Raw genomic sequence first — 19388 nt, 5'->3', positions numbered from 1 at the left:
TCCTGAATAGCTTCCATTTCTCGAATTTTTTTAAAAAAAGGTAAAAATACGAGTTTTACCAATTAGTAAATTTAATAAACCACATTTACATTTATTCATGAATATACATACATTCCAGATCGAGAGAACATTTATGGAAACATAGTAAATAAAATTAATAAAAATAAATCCTGTAGCTTCTAGAATTACTGGTTTTAAATTTCTGTGTAAAATTTGTTAATTAATTTAAAAAAATTTAAATACAAATAATTTGGGGCTAAAAAAATGCGCTAATTCATCCTAAGGAAATTTGTAAATTGTAGGAAACAAATTTTCCATTTTATTCTTGTTAAACTTGAAGAATCTGATCATCAACTTGCACACTGAATAATTGTCAAGATTTTGACTTCAGTTAGGCCTGATGGTGATCACAAGATTACAAGCAAAGTATCGTATCGTGTGCCCCAGCCTAACAGACCTCAAGTTACCGAGTGGCCGGAGGGACGTGTTCCATGCTATGGCAAATCGCTAGCAAAAAATGCTACAACTTTGTCTAAGTGGTGTGTGTGCATTATCCTCTTTGAAATAGAGTAAGTAAAACAGAAATTATGGTTCCGCTGCGGTGCCATAGACATATTATGGGGACCCATGCCTTTTAAGGACAATCCTCGATAAATATGAACAGCACAGAGTAAATCGCGGGGAAATTGCCTGATAGGTAGAAAGCCACAAAAAATAAAATCTTTAGCTACCAACCAATCGACACTAAGTTCTCCCACAGAACTGTCGCCACTAACATTTTTTTTGCGCAACTTTTATTCAAATATGGTGCATCTAAACTTAATTTAAAGAGGGGGGGGGGAAACACACACACAATTGTTTAAAAAGGCGCCACGATAGCTGAGCGGTTAGAGGCGAGACCTGCAAAGCTAATATGCATTGTGGTACTGGGTTCGATTCCCGGTCTTTAGGCCTTGGATTTCATTTAATGGTTAATAAAAGAAATTTACAGTATAGTATGCTTGCTAGTCGCCTCCGTCCACGTCACCTAATTGGTAGTTGGACGTTAAGCCCCGCCTGAAAAAATAGGCGATTACTTTACTTTTTTACAATTGTTTAAAAATTTAAAACCAGTAATCGATAATTAAATTTTTTAAAAAATGAACAAAATAAACAGGATGAAGCTATATGATTTGTGGCGGTTTTTAGTGTACCTGTTTGCCACTCAGGTTGACGAAATGCTCGGAAACACATCTTTCCACGGAGTCCTCGTCTTCAAAGGATAAAAACCCAAACCCTAAACACAAAGAAGGAAATGTTGTGTGTTGTGTTGATGCAGAGAAGTTGATTTTAGAAGAGTGTTGGTTTTCACTGCTGCCTTCCTCCGGGAACACAACTTAACTAATTTTTTTTTTTTTTTTAATATACTTAATTACTTAAAAATTAAGTACTTAAAGTTTACTTAAAATTATAAATTATCTAAAAAAAAAAATTGGGGCCAAAAATGAGAAGTAATAAATCAACGTGGGCATTCAACCAATACAGATAATAATTATTTTAAAAAACTATTTGACAATTCTCTTTTTTGTTGTTACTTTTAAAACTAACTACGAATATAAGGATAACATTAAAATTTCACCTTAACTTCTATAATAAATATCTTTTCTGATCAAATAAAAGAGAACCCTTAACAGCTAGAATTTTCTTTTTTACTATAACTGCAAACAATAAATTACCCAAAAATATAGTGTGGACAAGTAAGATAAATTGAGTAAAAAAGCAATAATTTAGGAAAATTCGAAAGTAATAAATAAATATTCTTAAAATTTAGTCTAATAATATTAAAGAAAGAAAAACAACGCATGCAATCCGAGCCTCAAATAAATACCCACCAAAATGATAATATAAATACCTTGGTAGAAGTTAAATTAGAAGTTATTATATTAAACAAAACAAGTATTAAGTAAAACCATAAAAAAAAAAGTTAAAGTAAAACAGGAAAAACGTCGGGAAAATAAGTACCAATTGAAAAATAAATTAAAAATACAAAAGAAAATGAATAAATTTAACAAATTTCATTAACGATTAATTAGTAAATTAAAAAAAAATACAAATTTTGAAATTATAATTAGGGAATCATTGTCATTTTTTTTAAACCTACAAAACCTTATCGTAAAAAACAGGGAATAATGGTGCCCCTTAAAATACGCTCAGTGGAAACGTTGAAATTTAATTCCGCGTCTCGGTATTGCTTGCTGCAACACTTGCCACCAAACAGCATTTATTGGTTAATAATATAAGCAGGTGTGAAGAAAATGTATACTGAATTACAAGTTCAAAAATAGAATGTTCTTTGAAAATTGGTCTTGGAATAAAACTAAATAAATAACTAATTCGAAAATAGGAGTAACAGCCTAAGTATTCATCCTGTTGCGACAAGATATGTAATAACTACTTCCTTGGCAAAATGAAAACTGAGTTAAGATCACTGGCCTAATCGCCATCTACAAAGAAAGGAACCAGCTGCGGAACCGCTGGATAGAAGTTGGGCCAAGGGGTCGAACCTCTGTCCTATTCCCTAAAAGTACCTAAAATAGAGGAGAAAAAGTCCTTGCACGCCTCTGCCCTGGCGTTTTTGAATGATAGTTATGAAAAAGATTAAGGGGTATAATAGGCCCTCTCATAAGCCTAGGAACAATTTTCTTCCGTTGGCAGAGCCCGATCCGAGATTAGAATAAACTAATCATGATTTCAGATCACTCTGAAATTTTATGGATAATCGCAACCACGTCTGGAAAAGACTGGAAGTTGGATCTTCCAATGGCAGGAAGAATTAGGTGGTTCTCAGGACAGCAGGTTGATCTGCTGAAGATAGGAATGAGAAGGCAATGTACCACAGAAATTTCAGTTCTCTAAGAGACTGTAGCGAGCGTCTACAGTGAACATTACAGAAATGGAGATAGAACAATTCAAACTGTGGCAAGAATAGAATTATGATATCTATCAGAAATTAGGTTTTTGCTTAAACGTCATTGCTAATTAAATAATATTCTATATTAGTTCCAAAATCGTCAATAAAACATTTTGAGAATCAGGTATACAAGGTAAAACATCACACGACTTTTATTGTCGCAAACCAGATTATGTCAAAATTACAACTTAAATCACAAAGAAAATCTCTTAGAGGTTGCTTCAATTAAATAAAAACCGAGATACTATAAAAAATTAAGAAACACAAATTTAGCTACTAGTAAACCACGAAACTAAGGGAAATACAGGAGAATATTAATTCGAAATTTGTAATTCAGCATTATTATTAATTACACACCTAATTATTCTCCAAAAAAATGTATCTAAATGTTGCATGCAGATCGTTTCAGGGGATTTAGAAATGTTAAGGTTTTTATTCATTGGTGAGCGAATGCCCCAGTGCTAAGTAGTTACAGGGTCACAAGTTCACTTCATTTTCCATTTAGACATGATACAATTTTTCTCATAATATACACTGGATGATAACATTAATCGATATAATTGAACAATTCAATACAGCGATAGCCCTACGTAGCTCTGAATTTCTATTCGACTTAATTTTTTTTTTTTACCGTAAACGAGATCAACAATTGTTTTTACTAGCCATGGTTTCAAGTACGGACAGCTACAGATAAGATTTTATGCGAACGTTCAGAAAACCGTGATTTTACCACGCCAATGAAAATGCTTAATTGCCACAGAAAGCCTGTCCTACCACAATTACATTGTCTCAGCAAAAATCTGCACGAATTATTTTCAAGTAGCATTTACTCGGCCGAAAAAAAAAGCGTTAATACAGCAACCAACAATGATTCTCATAAATTTTGATATGGTAACCAACAGGTCCAAAAATGCTAGGAACCTCTAGTACAGTTGTTAACAGATGAAAACAAACAAAATGGAACCGTTAAAACCACAAATCTATGCGCGGATGCAACGTCCAGGTGTATTCGATGTTCATCGATTCATGGACATCCACATTGGTCATAATTTACACTAAAATGTACTAATTTATGTTATCACGTAATGTACTTAAAAGTGAAAGCATTACTGTAACTTGTATTAATGGAAGATTAGAAGTGACTTGATTGGCAAACCCTACCTAACATTATTTGATGTATAAAATGCAGAAATGCCAACGTTTCGAAATATTCTATATCTTTTTACAAGACATGTAGATTGCATGTTGAACATCAATGTTGATTGGAGCATCAGTAAATGTATGCAATAAACAATGGCATTTTTTACACAGAATTCATAGCCAAACTTCGCAAATAATTTTAAAATAATTATCATTGTTGGCTAAAACATATCGCAACATCCGCTCTATTTTTGTTATAAATCAAGGAATTCCCATTTTCTAGTAGCTATGCCTCGATAAACTAAAAACTTACGATCTCAAGTTGTGGAAGCCAAAAAATATGGAATTATTGAAATTAGAAGGACCCCCCAAAAAGGTTAGATCAAAAATATACTTTTTATCCATTTCTTGCAGAAAATTTGCCTAAATTCATCATACTTCTAAATAGTAATACTTAAAATTCTGAATTATATCCGAAATAAAACGCGAATTTAAAAAAAATAAATAAAGTTTGAAGAGGTAACATATAAATAATTGAAAACTTTTCTCGTTTCTTTTACTGAAAACTCCACATCCGGTTCATTAAAAAAACGTTGTAAAGGTTAAATGCCCTATCTTTATCTTTTGGATATATTTATTTTATTTCTTCTTTTTATAGCAAATAAAAAGTTCAATCAAAACATTAAAAAATCAACTATCATTACTTTTTTTTTTTTATGAATAACTTCAATTCAAACAAAAATGAGAAAAGGCAAATTGACAAGAAAAAAAAATGAATCACACTTTGAAGACGGCAGCAGTGATAACGAATTCAAAATAAAATCAATTAAAATATGAAAAAGAACAAAATATAATTAAATTCTGAAAAAAGGCATCAAAATTAATAATTATGGAAGAAAAGCGTTTTGATTTTATTTTATTTTTTTTACTGCCTCTGTTCGGATAACAAAATAAATAATTATATATTTGTATCCAAATCAGCTTATATATTCATTTAATGAAATTACTTTTATTTATTTATTTTTTCTTTTTAATGTTACCTCATGAGGAACTAATGCAGTAAATCTGTCAACTACGGCAAAAGAATAGAGAAAAATAATAATTAAAAAAAAAAAAAGGTAAAAAGAAAAAGTAACCTGGACTGTTTTGGTCACCCATTCAAAAACAAAATAAAAATATAGTTTTCTTAGTGTTATTTTTATGTTATTTCTAAATTTTTTTATATTTTGGTGGGGCCCAAATAAAGGTGCCCAAAATAAAGATTGGGGCAATGAAAATTTTCGCGCTGATTATTAGAATGTAAAAAACCAAAAATTTGAATAACAAACATTCAATGCCCGACTTCAATTTAAAAAAAAACAAAATGGCGAGGTAAGTATAAATTAACATTTCCCAAAATAAACAAATTCATAAATAAAAACTTTTTTTAACTTAAAAAATATGATCTACTAAATTCTTGAAATTTTATAAAAATTATTACAATAAAAAATAAAGTAATATATATATAAAAATTACAATATCCAAAGTTAATAAATTTCTACTCAAAATATTATTTTAACAGTTATTTTTGTGTATATGTATATGTTTACATTTGAAAAGAAAATTATTAATAAATTTATGAAAATTATTGGACGACCTATAATAACTTAAATTCTATGAAAATTTTTGGAAACTAACATACGGGGCATTATTTTATTTTTTAAATGGAAGAAGGAATTAATACTTAATATTATATAAATTTTTTTAAATAAAATAATTGTGACATACATAAAAAAAAAAAAATAACACTAATAAAATTATTAAGGTATTTGTTGTTTTATACGTGTAATATCATACACGATTATAAATTTATGGGTGCCCATACTTTTTAAAAAGTTTAAGTTAAAAAAATAAAATAAAATAAAGAAGAGTATAAAAGATATATACTTACAAATTTTTTATAAAATATAAAAATAAATAATAAATTTAAAAAAAAAAAAATACTCACCTCTCGATTTTTTCTTCTCTTGGTCATACATTATAACCACCTCCATAACTTTGCCAAATCTTGCAAAATAAGTTCTCAAATCTGTTTCAGTTACATTGCTAGGCAGACCACCCAGGAAAACTTTTGGATAACTTGAACTTCTTTTTGGTTTTTGTAACGTTCTTGGATTGCATGGTTTTGGATCAATCTGTTTAAAGAGAAAATTGTTTTAGTAAATGTGTTGTTAATACCTAACCTAATTAATAGTTTTGGCTTTTCCAGCATTCAGAAGCGTGTTATGATATTAATTAGAACCTGGGCGATGATAAGATATATTTAACTCACCTTTCGATCATTCAGATCAGAATAAAAATAAGATATAATTCAAATGGTTGACAAAAACTTTTTAAATGTTAAGAATAGCTATGCGAGAAGTTCTGTTGGAAAATAGTATTATGAGATGTACTGGTGTTATCAAAAGTAGTCAGGATAATTAGAAAATGAAAAAGTGGAAAAATATCATAATCAACTGATGATGACCATGTTGAATCTCAGAGTGGTTGATTAATGTAAAAATAAATAAATTATTACTATTGTGCACTAACTTGCAAAACAAGAAAATCACTTTCTGATAAATTATCAGTGGAGAAGTTAAAAAATATTCAGGGATTATCTTACATGTATTAATAGTTTATTTCTAGCAAGCCTCAGGATATGCCCTACCACTTATGGATACTATCAAATATTCATTCAATCAGGTGAAGCCGAAAATGCGATCATAAAAGGTAGGTTTGCAAGAATGGATGAAAGTGAAAATACGTAGAAACACATAGTTATGTAACTTACAGGAAGTACTGGGTAGGGAAACCAAGAGATAAAAAAACTTGAGGACCTACTTACATTAGTAACTATTATAGTTTGGAGGAGAGTACTTGATGGGTAGGGTGTCGACTGAAGGACACAATATACGTCAATAGCATAACCTAAAGGTAGAATGAATGCGAAGTAAGCTGACATTTTGCGAAATGCGTCGATGGAAAATTTGGAAGGACTCGTATATAAATTTCAAAATTTCACCATCATTCCGTAATTAAAAATTAACTAATGTACTATTAAAATTTCAAAAATTACAATTTAAAACTGAAAGCTAAAAATTTCAGAGGAACCAGTCTCTAAAAACCTTCCATTAACCTCAGCAAAACGTGGTCCGATGAGAAATCAATAATTGAGGATAACATTAACAAGGTTAAAAGAGAACTCATCACTATGAATTTAATAAAATCATAAAAAGGAAATTGACAAAAAAAAAAAATCTGACATGAAGGTTATTTCATCTTTGGAATTACACCAAATTTGGTTTAATGAAACTAAATGAGAAATATATTCACTTTAATTCCTGGCTCAGGGTAAAAAATTATTAAATCTTAAGTATGCGTATTAAAAGCAACTGATATCTTTTAAAAATGTAATACATAATTTACTTACAGTACGTCCATCCAGTTGGTGAGGTCCATTTTGGAGTACCAATGCCACATTGTCAGGATCAGAAAATGTAACAAAACCAAATCCCCTCGAACGACCACTTTCACTATTTTTCATAACCACGCAATCTATCACCTCTCCATATCTACCAAAATATCGTTGAAGATTTTCTAAACAAATAATAAAAATTATATAATTGCTATGAAGAAATTAACTGGAATTTCTGAAGAATTGAATTAATACCTTGGGTGGTCTCCCAACTAAGTCCGCCAACAAATAGTTTCCTGTAAATGGTACGTTATTTTAAAACATTTTCATTAATTTCGTTATTTGCATTTCTTGAAAGAGCAAAATTTCATTAAAAATTTATTAAATCAATGGTGCTGAGAAATACGATTGTGTAGGAAGACAAATTAGGTCAAATATAATGTTATTTATATTTTTAGCTCTGCTGGGGCTAAGAAGTTTTTTTCTTTAAAAACTGCTAAATTAAGTAATTAATTCCAAAAAAAGAAAATTCATTTATTATTAAATTAAAGAGAGACTGGTTAAAAGATAGGTTCTAACTCCAACTCATATTTTGAAACAACAGATTGCAAATAGCAATACATTTAGTCACGCAGTTAATATTTAAAAAAAGTGTAAAATTAAAACAAAAGACGATCACAATAAAAAACTGTGACATTTTAATTTAATAAATCTAATATTTAAAAGCTAAATATTAACTAGCTGGCCTGACAATTATTCCAATATGGCTCTACAAGTTTGGCTTCCCTTCAAATTGTGAAAGGCCTCCCATAACTAGGAATCTTAACAAAACGAGTTTAAATTACCACAAAACTTCTTGAAATAGAATAGATTTAAGTACTCACCCTTGTTCGTCTTCGTCCATATCATTTTTCACTCGCATTTTTTGTTATAAAAAAAAAATTAAGCGGTGTTAACACAAAATACCCAGTGAGTAAGAATTAGCGTCTGACCTTACCACGAGTATACACCTAGTCAATATGGCGGACTTCACCGTTCGATGTGACTGTATAACAAAAAAATTAATGAGCATGCGCAATTTAATATTTTTCTTGTATTCAATAATGGAACAATACAAAAAATATAAATTAATATGAAATTAAAATATATAAACCTATTTTAAAATAATATTATTTAAAAAAGAATTGAGTCCAATAGTATTAATTTTTTTTAAAAGAAAAGAATAAATGTCTAACCTCCCCCCCCCACTAAAATCATAAAAAATTAAATATCTATAAAATTGTATTTAATACCTTCATAAAACAATCTGCGGTAAAGCTTTTTTTTTTATTCTTAAAGACTAGCTTTCCTCTAAACCAAGTTGATTTTGATAGCATAAATAAAATATTTGAAACGCCACTTTTACATACATATGTATGTACGTAATTAATCAAACTTTAGAGTAAGACAATTTCTTTTTTTTTTCTGACAAACTGCGCACTTAATTATCGATATCATGTGTTAACAATGTGAAAATAATTTAATTTTTACTAAAAGGACTACTTCAAAATTTCCTTTTGAAATATTCAAAACTTCAATTACTTTAATGTGTTCATCGCCATTATTAATGTTTGGGTCATCTTATACGCATTTTACAATCGCATTTTTATAAAAATCTGTATTGTTAAAAAAAGAACCCTAACCTCTTTTCATTCTATAAAAATATTTTTATTTTTTATTTTTTTTTGTTGGATCTGCGGTGACGACGTCAAATTATATGCGTCTTTGTTCTAGATTTGGATGAAGCAAACTGCTTTTAGATACTTCTTAACCCCTTTCTTTGCCGCTCACAAAGAAAAATATTTTATTTTCCTTAATTCATTAAGGAAAAAATAAAGTGAAAAGTCTTTATTTTTGGGAATGTCTCAATGTTTCTCTAAGTTTCGAGAACCAGCGATAACTAAAGGCTGCTGTAAGTCCCAGTTTCTGTAATTATGACCCGCTGTACAACCAAATTTTTCGGTGTATTTTTCGTTAAATTTTACCTTTTACTCTGTCAGAACTTTTAATTAATAATATTTATAATAAATAAGTAAAATATTCAGGTTTGACGAGCAGTTCATCGGCCGTCGTTTGTGGACGGGACTAAGTTTATAAGTTTGCTTAAATTAGTGTGTTTATTTAAATAAAGAAAAAAAAATTCGACTTAGGGGGACCTTATACCGGATATTTTTTGATTTGACATGTGGAGTTAACCTTCCTAAAGTATGTACAGCGTTAAAAATTCATTTGTGAGTCTATTAGGCGAGAGGTTGTTTAAAAAAGTTTCTGATTCTTATATTTATATTACCTTTTACTCTGATATTCTCTCTGGTTAATTGAATCTATTTTTTGATTTGCATAAAGAAAAGAACAAGGATTTTGTGAATTTGTACAGACCTTTCTCTACATTAAAGAGTTTGATCCCAAACATTGTGAACGTGCTGAAACAGGTTATCAGCCTCTTACCAGGGCCAGTTTAATGCATACAGGAAATTCTCGAGTATAATGCAAGACGAGAGAAGTTCTGCCTCACCATGTTCTACCCAATAACATTTCTTATAAATCCATACCGTTATCTTTAATTTGTAGCAAAAAAAACAAAAAACAAAAATGGAATGCTGCAATTATATTTTAAATAGTTTGCATTGCGCGGTATAACTCGGGTAGATTTATTTTTTTAGGTGTAGCAGATATCCCTTCCACTTGTTTCTTTATTAAACTGGTCTTCCCCTCTACTCGGAGCACGCTGTCAGGTCTCCGGACTTCTTCTCACAGATCGGCTCGTCTGTACGTCAGTCTATCTTCTCTCATTTTATAGTAAGAAGTCTATTGTATGGTTAACAACGCGTTGTTATTTTTACCATAAGCAGCGTAAGTGAACAATAAATCGATAATAAATTACTATTAAAAATAATTTTATTAACAAAAGAATGCCTCCGTGAAGAAGTGTGACTTATCTGGATGGACTGATAATTTTTGGGTATGTACCAAATTTTATTTAGATATTGCAATTATACAATTATTGAGGGCTTGCTTACATTACATTTATTTGGCAGTTTAGAGGTATACATAACCCTAACTCACTACCTCAATATTGCCTTCAAAGAGTTTTCCTGCAAATAAAAGTTATAAAATTGATCACTGAGGAAAATTTTCCAAAAAAACGGTTGAGAGATTCTGTCTCCTACTTCTCTGTGACGTCCTAAATATAGCAATTTGCTTGCAAAAAAAAAAAAAGAAAAAGAAAAGATATACGAGACAAATTGAACGTCAACCAAGATGTGCGATCCGTTTATATCGGATATCACCAATCCTCACTATAGAAATTCAGCTCGCTTGGTCCAGTCAAGTGTTCTAATTACTTCACTTCTGGAAAGCTATTTCTTGCTCAAGCGGAGAAGACGGAGCTTCTTTCCCCCCAAAAAGTGGTACAACTTCTCACGACAGTTATAATAATTGCAAAGTTATATTTTATTACCAGGATTTCATTACCCAGGGTCAGAAGTTCAAGTATAGGACCTCTTCTTAAATCTTTACTCAAAAATAAAGAAGCCAACAGAGACAACGTAAGTTTCAGTTCATAAAATCGACACATCATTATGTAAGCAGGACAGCCTCAGATTCGAGACTTTATAAACTTGAAACTTATTCGAAACTCACTTGGAAAACCTTTTTTCTTCTTCATGAACTCCCATCCCTTATCGTGGAAACCTCTCATAACCAGATTTTGAACTTTTCGCGATTTCTTATTTTCGAGTTATGATGATTGTGCGGACTTGAACACTACTTTTTCTTAATCATCAGACCATTTGGCATCCATTTTCTGTGAAAACTTTAACCTGGGGCTTAAAAGTAATTTTTTCTGGAAAAAAAAAATTCAATTGAAGTGGTGGATATAAACGTGTGTATTTAGTACACGATGTTTAAAGGTAATACTTGAAAGTCGTTTTCAAGAGAAAAATCGCAAATAAATTTGAAAAAAATCGATTCAATAGACACTTTCAGTATCGATTTATTTTCTCAGTAACCATCTAAAGTTCTCTGTTTTAAGGTTATGCTGACCGATGGCTAATTTGTAAAAAGTATTTATTCATAAACGAGAGATCTTACAAGTCTAATTACTTGAATAATCATAAATTGAAATCAAGTAAACTAATTTTTGTAGAGTCAGTAGAAATAATTAGGCCAAATTCTACTAAACTGATAATGGCGAAATATAACTTGAAAATGCGGTCACATCCACAGTGCTGGATTAATATCCGTCGCTAGCCAAGTGAGACGGAAAAAGTGAAGTCGATTTCTGAACACTAAACTGTTTCTTCTACCTCTGGTGATGGCTGGAAGGCCGAAACCGGTCTCAGATATAATAAACATGGTATGAGGGAAGGGATTGGCTATGCGGTTAGCGTACTGGACTCCCACGCGGAGGTCCCGGGGTTCGAATCCAGCTGCTGACCCTTAGATTTTCTCTTCCTAGGAGCTTCTAACAGCTCACTGTCCGGTGATGGACAGTGTTGTCTGTAACGAGAGTACACTGTCCGGAGGCCGGCAGTGCACTGAAAAAAGCTCCGGGCGCCAATAATCTTAGATGTTGACGCGCCTTAAATCATAAAAAAATAAAAAATAAACATGCTTGGTACGATGAATAAAAACAGCGGGAATCTAGTTTTATTGATCACATTAATTAGGTATAAAAAGCAAGTTCAAGACGTAAATTAGTACATTTCCTGGGAGGTTACCATGAGGCAAAGTACACTTTTGTGAACACACAGATTACGGGAAAAATAATGGGCAAATCTCGGAATGGAAGCTAATAAGATTTGTATAAATCTTTGTTTTGGCATTTTATAAGCAGGCTCAAATGTCTCATAGAATCTCGTGTTCGCGTCACCGGAAATCAGTGATCAAAGGTGCAAGTGTCAAAGGTGAGTTGTTGTTTTTACGTCCAACAGATGGCGCTTTAAAAATAAAAATAATAATCTTGATTTGGATGATCGATTATTATTTATTCTGTTTACCACTTAAGCGAACTATCAAATTTGAACTTCAAGCAATTTTCCGTTGTAGAGTTGAAGGCGGAAACAGACACACACACACTTGCCATTTTGTGAAAACCTATTTTTCGGTTTCACAGGTCCTCAAAACAAATATTTCCGGTTAAAACTCAGAAAATGGAAAATCTGCACGATTACAATATTTTACTTACTATAGTAAAAGAGAAAGTGATAGTAAAACAGCAATTCCAGCCGCCCTGTTGTGTTGCTTTTTTCAGACATAAAATGAGAAAAAGTATTTGCTAAAATTGACACAGGTTAATGATGTTAGTTTTGTTTATTGTAGCTACCTACTCAACGTACAAACATTCTCGATATAAACCGACATCCCACTTTTGACCTAAAATAAGGATTCGAGGAAGAGGTCTGTGTTTAGATATACAAACAAAGTAAAAATAAGCTGAAACGGAAAAAAATTCTTTTTTTTAAAGTTGCCGTCGTTTCTAAGAAGTCTAAAATCTAAAAGCAGTTTCAGTATAGTTATTGGTTGTTTGCCTTTACTTTTATTGATAATCAAAAAAGCTAAACTTAAAGAAAGAAAAGTCGCGAATGAATCTTCTCTTGTGACAAAGTGGCCATTTTTGGCATCATATACTACGATCATGTCAAATTCACACGTTTGCCTACAACATTTATTTGAAAAATTCGATTTAAGAGAGAATTGCGGTGAGAGTAGTACATCCTTTGAAGTACTATAGACGGCTTTTCTATTTAATAACCTGACAAAACTCAATAAAATGTTAATATCCATGGGGTCTCGCAATTATACGTATTAAAGTAATTTGCATTTAATAAACAAAATTAATTTCACTTCCGTAAAAATATGAAGACACATCATTAAGTTAAGTCAAATTAAAGTCAAACGAAGTTTATTTATTTAGTTTTCATTTAGGTATACGATTTTTTTTTTTCCTGAAGTTTTATTAACACCTCGGGCTTTACACCGTGAGCGTTTCTGATGACTTTGCAAAACTGCTTCAGCCATACATATCGTAAACTGCTGCTAAGTCGTAATAAAATAACCACCATGCAGTAAAGTGACAAAGAAACTAACATCTAGCCTGTTGTAGAAGCGTATCTAGGAACAGAATAAATTCTTTTGGCATTTTAAAAGTTGAAACAAAAAGCTGTTGTACTCACTTACATGACTCCTTCTTGTTCTCAAGTTTTTAATGAGCAAATTTTGTTTTGTCAACAATCAATATTTGTATTTAATTCTAACCTACATATATTTTTGATTGAAGTTCGTGAAACATTACAGGGTACCAACCTAACAGTAAACTAACCTAACAGTAAACCAAACCTAACAGTAAACTTATATAATATATTATATAATATTTGCGTGGGCGTTTGAGTTTATAGGAAGTTTGTAGAAAATCCTTAATGGTGAGGAAATCCCAATTAGTGAATAATCCCTAGAGTAAAGACGGGCTTCAGAGTGAGGAATTTTCTTCTAATTCCGAATTTTAATAACATCTAGAACGCTTCTGATCAGTACCAAGAGACAGAAACTACACTTTAGAGGGAGTCTATTCATCCCCTACATCCCAGAACTACCCGTTTATCCAATTTTCTCGGCGAAATGTTTCAAATAAAAGTTGTGCAATTTTATATTTGTAATCGCCATACGAAGTTTCAATATAATTACAGCAGCAGTTTTGTTGAGGAAGTCTCAAAGTAGTGGACAATCTGTAAAGCGCTACTTCCGGTTGAGGGATTTTGAGAGCTACGTCACAAATCCTTAAACAAGTCCTTCCTTTAATTTTTAATTTATTGGACTTTTTTTCACTCATTCACAGTTTTTTTTTACTAAAAACCACTTTTACGGACTTTGGTAACCTCAAAACGGGAATCCAAGATCCCTAAATTCCCAAAATCGACATGATCTCTATACCTTTTTTTTTTGACTTCGTAAAAGAAAGTAAGTCAAATGTATCTATTTTATATATATGTGTATATAATACGGTAGAGAATAATTTAAGGGTACACTAAAAAAAAAAAATGTTAACTGCGTGTTTCAGAGGGTGCAAGATGGAGGGGATGCGTGTTCTGTCGGCTGCATCAGGCGATCTGACCGGCCGGGGTTCAGTCAAGTCGGAATGCTGTGAGCGCAAGGTCAATCCGGCGAGATGGCTCCATCATTACAGCATGCAACAGCCCATAAAACTACTCCATCCTCAGCTCCATCTAACGGCCGTCATCATCCTCTCTACCATCCACTGACCAGGCTAATTAATTATACGCCTCATCAAAACCATCATCATCTACCCTTCTATCATAAATTAATCGTCGGGCCGATGTACAACAGCAGAAGACGTAGATATCTTAATTGTTTGGCAGGACTAGTACCAGCTTTCTCACTCGGTCTAGCCATTGGTCTGTTGATATTCTCAAAATGGCCCAACATTGAAGAGGATCATAGTAGGCATTGTTTAACAAATTTCGACTTTAAAGAACTCAGTTGGAGTCAGTCCACCGTGCAAGAAACGCCAGAGCAAGCGCAAAACACTGCACCGTTACAGCGTAGTAACGTTACGAAATCCTTGTTATTTGTTGGCGTAATGACGGCTAAGAAGTATCTACCAACAAGAGCCACCGCCGTCTACGAAACCTGGGGTAAAGATGTACCAGGAAGTATAGAGTTTTTCAGCTCAGAAGACTCTCTACCACCAAAAAATCGTCCAGATTTACCACTTATAGCGTTGAAAGGCGTTGACGATTCATATCCACCGCAGAAAAAATCCTTCCTAATGTTGCAATACATGTGGGAGCATCACGGCACGAAATATGAATGGTTTCTACGCGCTGACGACGATGTGTACATCCGGCCGGATAAGATGGAAGCTTTCTTAAGATCTGTGGATTCTAGGCGGCCACATTTTATTGGACAAGCCGGCCGAGGAAATCAAGAGGAATTCGGGCTGCTCAGTTTGGAGTATGATGAGAATTTTTGCATGGGCGGTCCGGGTGTGATCATGAGTCGTGAAACGTTGTCGAGAGTGGCGCCGCATGTGAAATATTGTTTGAAAAATTTGTACACCACGCATGAGGATGTTGAACTGGGTAGATGTGTGCAGAAATTTGCCGGCATCCCGTGCACATGGTCCTATGAGGTGAGTTTCTGCATTTTCTAGTTTCTGTAATAGTTATTTTATTTTAGGGGGTGTTTCTTTTGTAATGCTCTTACCAAAATTGTCTCTATTCCAAAGGGCAATATTTTCAAAAAAAAACTAATACTTCACGTTCTATTAGTCATTCCCAATTTTTCGAACTACTTATTGCATAAACAGTTGGTTTAATGAATTTTTGAGAATAAACACGTAACCTGCCCGTTTTAGGTATAATCTATTCTAAAATAAGCCAGTTTTCATTTTAGACTGCCCTCAAAGTAACAAAATATAAAAATGTATCGTTTGTTTAGAAATCATAACACAATAAATAATGTAAACCTAGAAAGAATTTTGAAAATATTGTAAATTATTATAATATAATAATGAATTTTAAAGGGTAAAGGATAATTTCATGGCTGGTGTAAACAAACTAAAAGCGTGGTTGGTGCTTAATTTGGCAGCATTGGTGGTTTATTGGAATTTCGTTGGCGTTGGATAGTCAAGTTTAATTGGTCAGTCGCTAATCCTATCAGATTATTCCGAAAGATAACCCCACATTACAACTTACGGATTTCTATTTACGCCTCTAAAATTTTTCCAAATTGCCACAAATTATGATGACAAACGAGAGTCTAAAACGTGAAGAATCGAGACTTTTATGGTGACTTCAATTTCTAGAGATTACATCTACACTAGAACAAGCCGACACTGTACAATTCGTATATCAGCTTTTAGAGTGTAAATTGCATACCTTTGGGCAAGATTTATGGTGTATCACTGAGTTAAGCAGACATCTAAATGAGTATTTCCAGCTAAGATAGGTAAGCGAAATGTATTGTAAAACCTCCTTCATATTTATCATCACAAAATTTTGGGACAACCCTAATATTTTGATCACAAAAACATTAAATGTATTTCCAAAAATGTTACAATGTTTCCCTTCGTTTTTTTCCCTGACTATAGTCCAAAAATTCTTTTACGATTTGTTTTTGGGAACTCCAGGATTCGAAAGTTAACAGATTCTTTTAATTGTATTGGGTGAGAAAGTGACACACTTGAGATACTGTACATTGAAACAGATCTGTCTTATGTAAAATGATGTCAGTGGAGTAGCATGAACACATTTTACGCCAACGTTTCTACGAAGTAGGAAGTGCTAACACTAAGAATTGGGAAGTTACTCATTTCTTGTTCGTTCATTTTTTTAGTCATTTCCTCTCATTAGGGAAACAATGAATGTAAAATTAAAAAATAAAATAAATAGTTTACACCGAAAATACGTCGTTAAAAAAGTTTAAATTTGTAAAAAGCTCAAATTTTTGTTAAATTCCAATTGGAAGTAGTATTGTTACTTCCGATATGGGTTTTTCCGAAATTCGACTACTAGAAAATGTCTATTTTCTTTTAAACTGAAATTTTGGCTACTCAATTAGCCCTAATTAAAGACTGGAAAGGCACTAGAGATAAGTGTTTCCATGCTTCTTGGGGCCATAATCGGGTTTCCCCGGGCAAAATGATTCAAATAACTTGTACCTAATTGAGTGAATGTATACAAGAACTGTTTACTTGAACATCGCAAACAAAAATTCATTTAGTGAAGAGCTACTTCCGGTCGAGTTATTTTAGTCCCTAACTTCCCGTACGGACTCTTGGAAGTATCCCCAAACGAAATGTAAGGTTAAAGTGTTCTGAGATTCTCCATTTTGAGCTCATGTGTTCACATGCGAACATATCAATCTTTCGACAAATCGTACGTACATCACACCATTTTCTAAAACCACTTTTTCGTATCCTGGAGACTTCAAAACCGATATTTCCGGTGAAGTAAAAAGAATAAGTGGTTCGCAAGTACTCTTGCAGTAAGCGGGAATAATAGACAAAGATGAGACTGAATCTTTGGTTTGTTCAGTTTTCAAGCCAATAAGTGAAATCGAGGATAAACGCTAGGGCATTGCTACTGTCAGCCAGTTTTGGTTATATATCTCCAGTTTGAATATAATAAAATAAAAAAGTTTACAATAACGGACCGGCTGGTCCACTTTACAGCATCCTCTGTTTACGTCATTGTTAGTACTCCACTTTGAAGATAAAAAAGTAATTTGACCTCGTTGTAAACATTAGATTACCAAGAACATTTAGTGGATTTCAGTGGTTCTCATCTCTGTCCCAATATTTAGAAGAATGCTTGGCACCCCCCACCTGCAAAAAATATCTTTACGAACTGAATAGAATAAGATTAAAGTGATTTGGGAAACTGGTTGGGGCAATTTTGACCAACTCCTGAATAATGTAGGAGAAGGTAAACTATAGGAGTCAATGTACTTCACAGAAGGAGATGGCAACACTGACCACAATTGCCCATTATGGTCGCTACCATAAACAAAGCACGTAACCTGTACACTGAATAAGCAATCTAGATTCTATACCGTTCTTATTGGAAATTTAATCAAGATAGTTATGATCTCTTGCTTCTAAGTTAGTCGAATTTGGGATTTTCGATTTTCACTGGCAATGTCCGCTTTAGTACGATTTACTGAGTCCCAAAAAAAAGAGTGGTATTTCAGTCTTTGGAGAGTGCGACCCGCTCTTAAACGAAAAATCACAGAAAATTAAAGTGTTATATCTTCTGGTTCAGATGCTGTGGGGTTCATGGTGAGTTTTTGACGTTGTGCTTTATCGTTTTATTGTAGGAAACATTTATTATGTGGAAGTTAGCTCAATGAGAAAACGTAATTATGTAGATTGCGGAGAAAAAGTCACATGCGTGTTCAAACGAAATTATTTCATGTTCAGTAGTCATGAAAAACAAATATTAAGAGAAAAAAAAAATGAAATACGTAAAATTTGACATGATCCCTGATCTTTCAAGAGAAAGTAAAACTGCGAGAAAGAATCTCGGTTGTTATGGTGTATCAATAATTAGAACACAATCGACAGATCTGCCTTACTGGAACCGGAAAAGATAAGCTTGTCTTACGTAAGAGTAATAATTTTTTTTAGAGCTACCAGCGAATTTAGCTAAAAATGATTTTTAGATATTGTTAAACATAAACATGGCGTGTCGTTAAACAGTTTGTGAATTTGAGAACACGCGATTGTTTAGTTCAAATTTTAAGAATTATTTTTTAAAAGATTTATCAGAATGTATTTCTTGTTTTTGCACTCGTTAAATAATTGGTCCATATTTGTGGCGTTTCAGAGTTCAATTACTGTGCAATTGTTGCCGTGTGCGCTTATTTAATTTAGTTTTCATTTTTTATATTAACCAAATAATTTAATGTTATAAACTTAATAATTTTTAAGGTACTTTTCCGTTAGCCGGGCGCAAATGTCGCCAATTGTGAACCAAACGCGAGCCAAGTCAACGGAAAAAAGACGAAAACGTTCAACTATAAACAAATATTAATTAATAGTAAGCAAAACAAGTTCAACTATAAACAAATATTAATGAATTGTAAAGAAAACAGTTTTACCCAAAACTGTTTTTCACTTGCGCCCGGCTAACGGAAAAGTACCATTTTTAAATCCAGTATTAAATTTCAAATTATGTTGGCAAAACTTTTTAAAATTTTTTACCGTTCTATATAACCTTACTGGTTCATAAACACGATGCTGTGATTTAGGCTCGCTTAATTGTGAATAATATATGAAATTGAATCAATTGCAGAAAACTAATT

General features: G+C 32.4%; 2 protein-coding genes and 1 long non-coding RNA gene across 8 annotated transcripts in view; 2 read left to right on the top strand and 1 right to left on the bottom strand.

Moving 5' to 3' along the window:
* The window catches only part of Hrb27C (Heterogeneous nuclear ribonucleoprotein at 27C), a 42126-nt gene extending 33173 nt beyond the window's left edge, over positions 1–8953 (bottom strand). The window contains exons 1-6 of one of the 6 annotated variants that reach the window (XR_012456231.1): positions 8819–8953; positions 8411–8571; positions 7782–7822; positions 7542–7708; positions 6078–6264; positions 1194–1276 (exon numbers count right to left, since the gene is read on the bottom strand). Coding sequence is in view for 5 of the 6 variants with exons in the window: in XM_074121372.1 (XP_073977473.1) it covers positions 1194–1276; positions 6078–6264; positions 7542–7708; positions 7782–7822; positions 8411–8448 (516 nt within the window). In the remaining variant the exon portion in view is untranslated. The remainder of the gene's footprint in view (positions 1–1193; positions 1277–6077; positions 6265–7541; positions 7709–7781; positions 7823–8410; positions 8572–8818) is intronic. The other 5 variants (XM_074121372.1, XM_074121375.1, XM_074121373.1 and 2 more) reach the window with 5 other exon arrangements.
* Positions 8954–8973: 20 nt separating this feature from the next.
* Positions 8974–19388, top strand: part of LOC141450701 (uncharacterized) — a 41036-nt gene continuing 30621 nt past the window's right edge. The window contains exon 1 of the long non-coding RNA XR_012456237.1: positions 8974–9477. This is a non-coding gene — a long non-coding RNA (uncharacterized lncRNA). The remainder of the gene's footprint in view (positions 9478–19388) is intronic.
* Positions 10241–19388, top strand: part of Chsy (Chondroitin sulfate synthase) — a 39382-nt gene continuing 30234 nt past the window's right edge. The window contains exons 1-2 of the mRNA XM_074121371.1: positions 10241–10527; positions 14623–15714. Coding sequence (XP_073977472.1) covers positions 14731–15714 — 984 coding nt within the window. The 5' untranslated portion in view covers positions 10241–10527; positions 14623–14730. The remainder of the gene's footprint in view (positions 10528–14622; positions 15715–19388) is intronic.

The sequence above is a fragment of the Rhodnius prolixus genome, unplaced genomic scaffold, assembly GCF_049639745.1.
Source record: "Rhodnius prolixus isolate KJV_2025 unplaced genomic scaffold, Rpr scaffold_8, whole genome shotgun sequence".
NCBI lineage: Eukaryota > Metazoa > Arthropoda > Insecta > Hemiptera > Reduviidae > Rhodnius > Rhodnius prolixus.
This window is presented reverse-complemented; position numbering and strand designations above follow the sequence as displayed.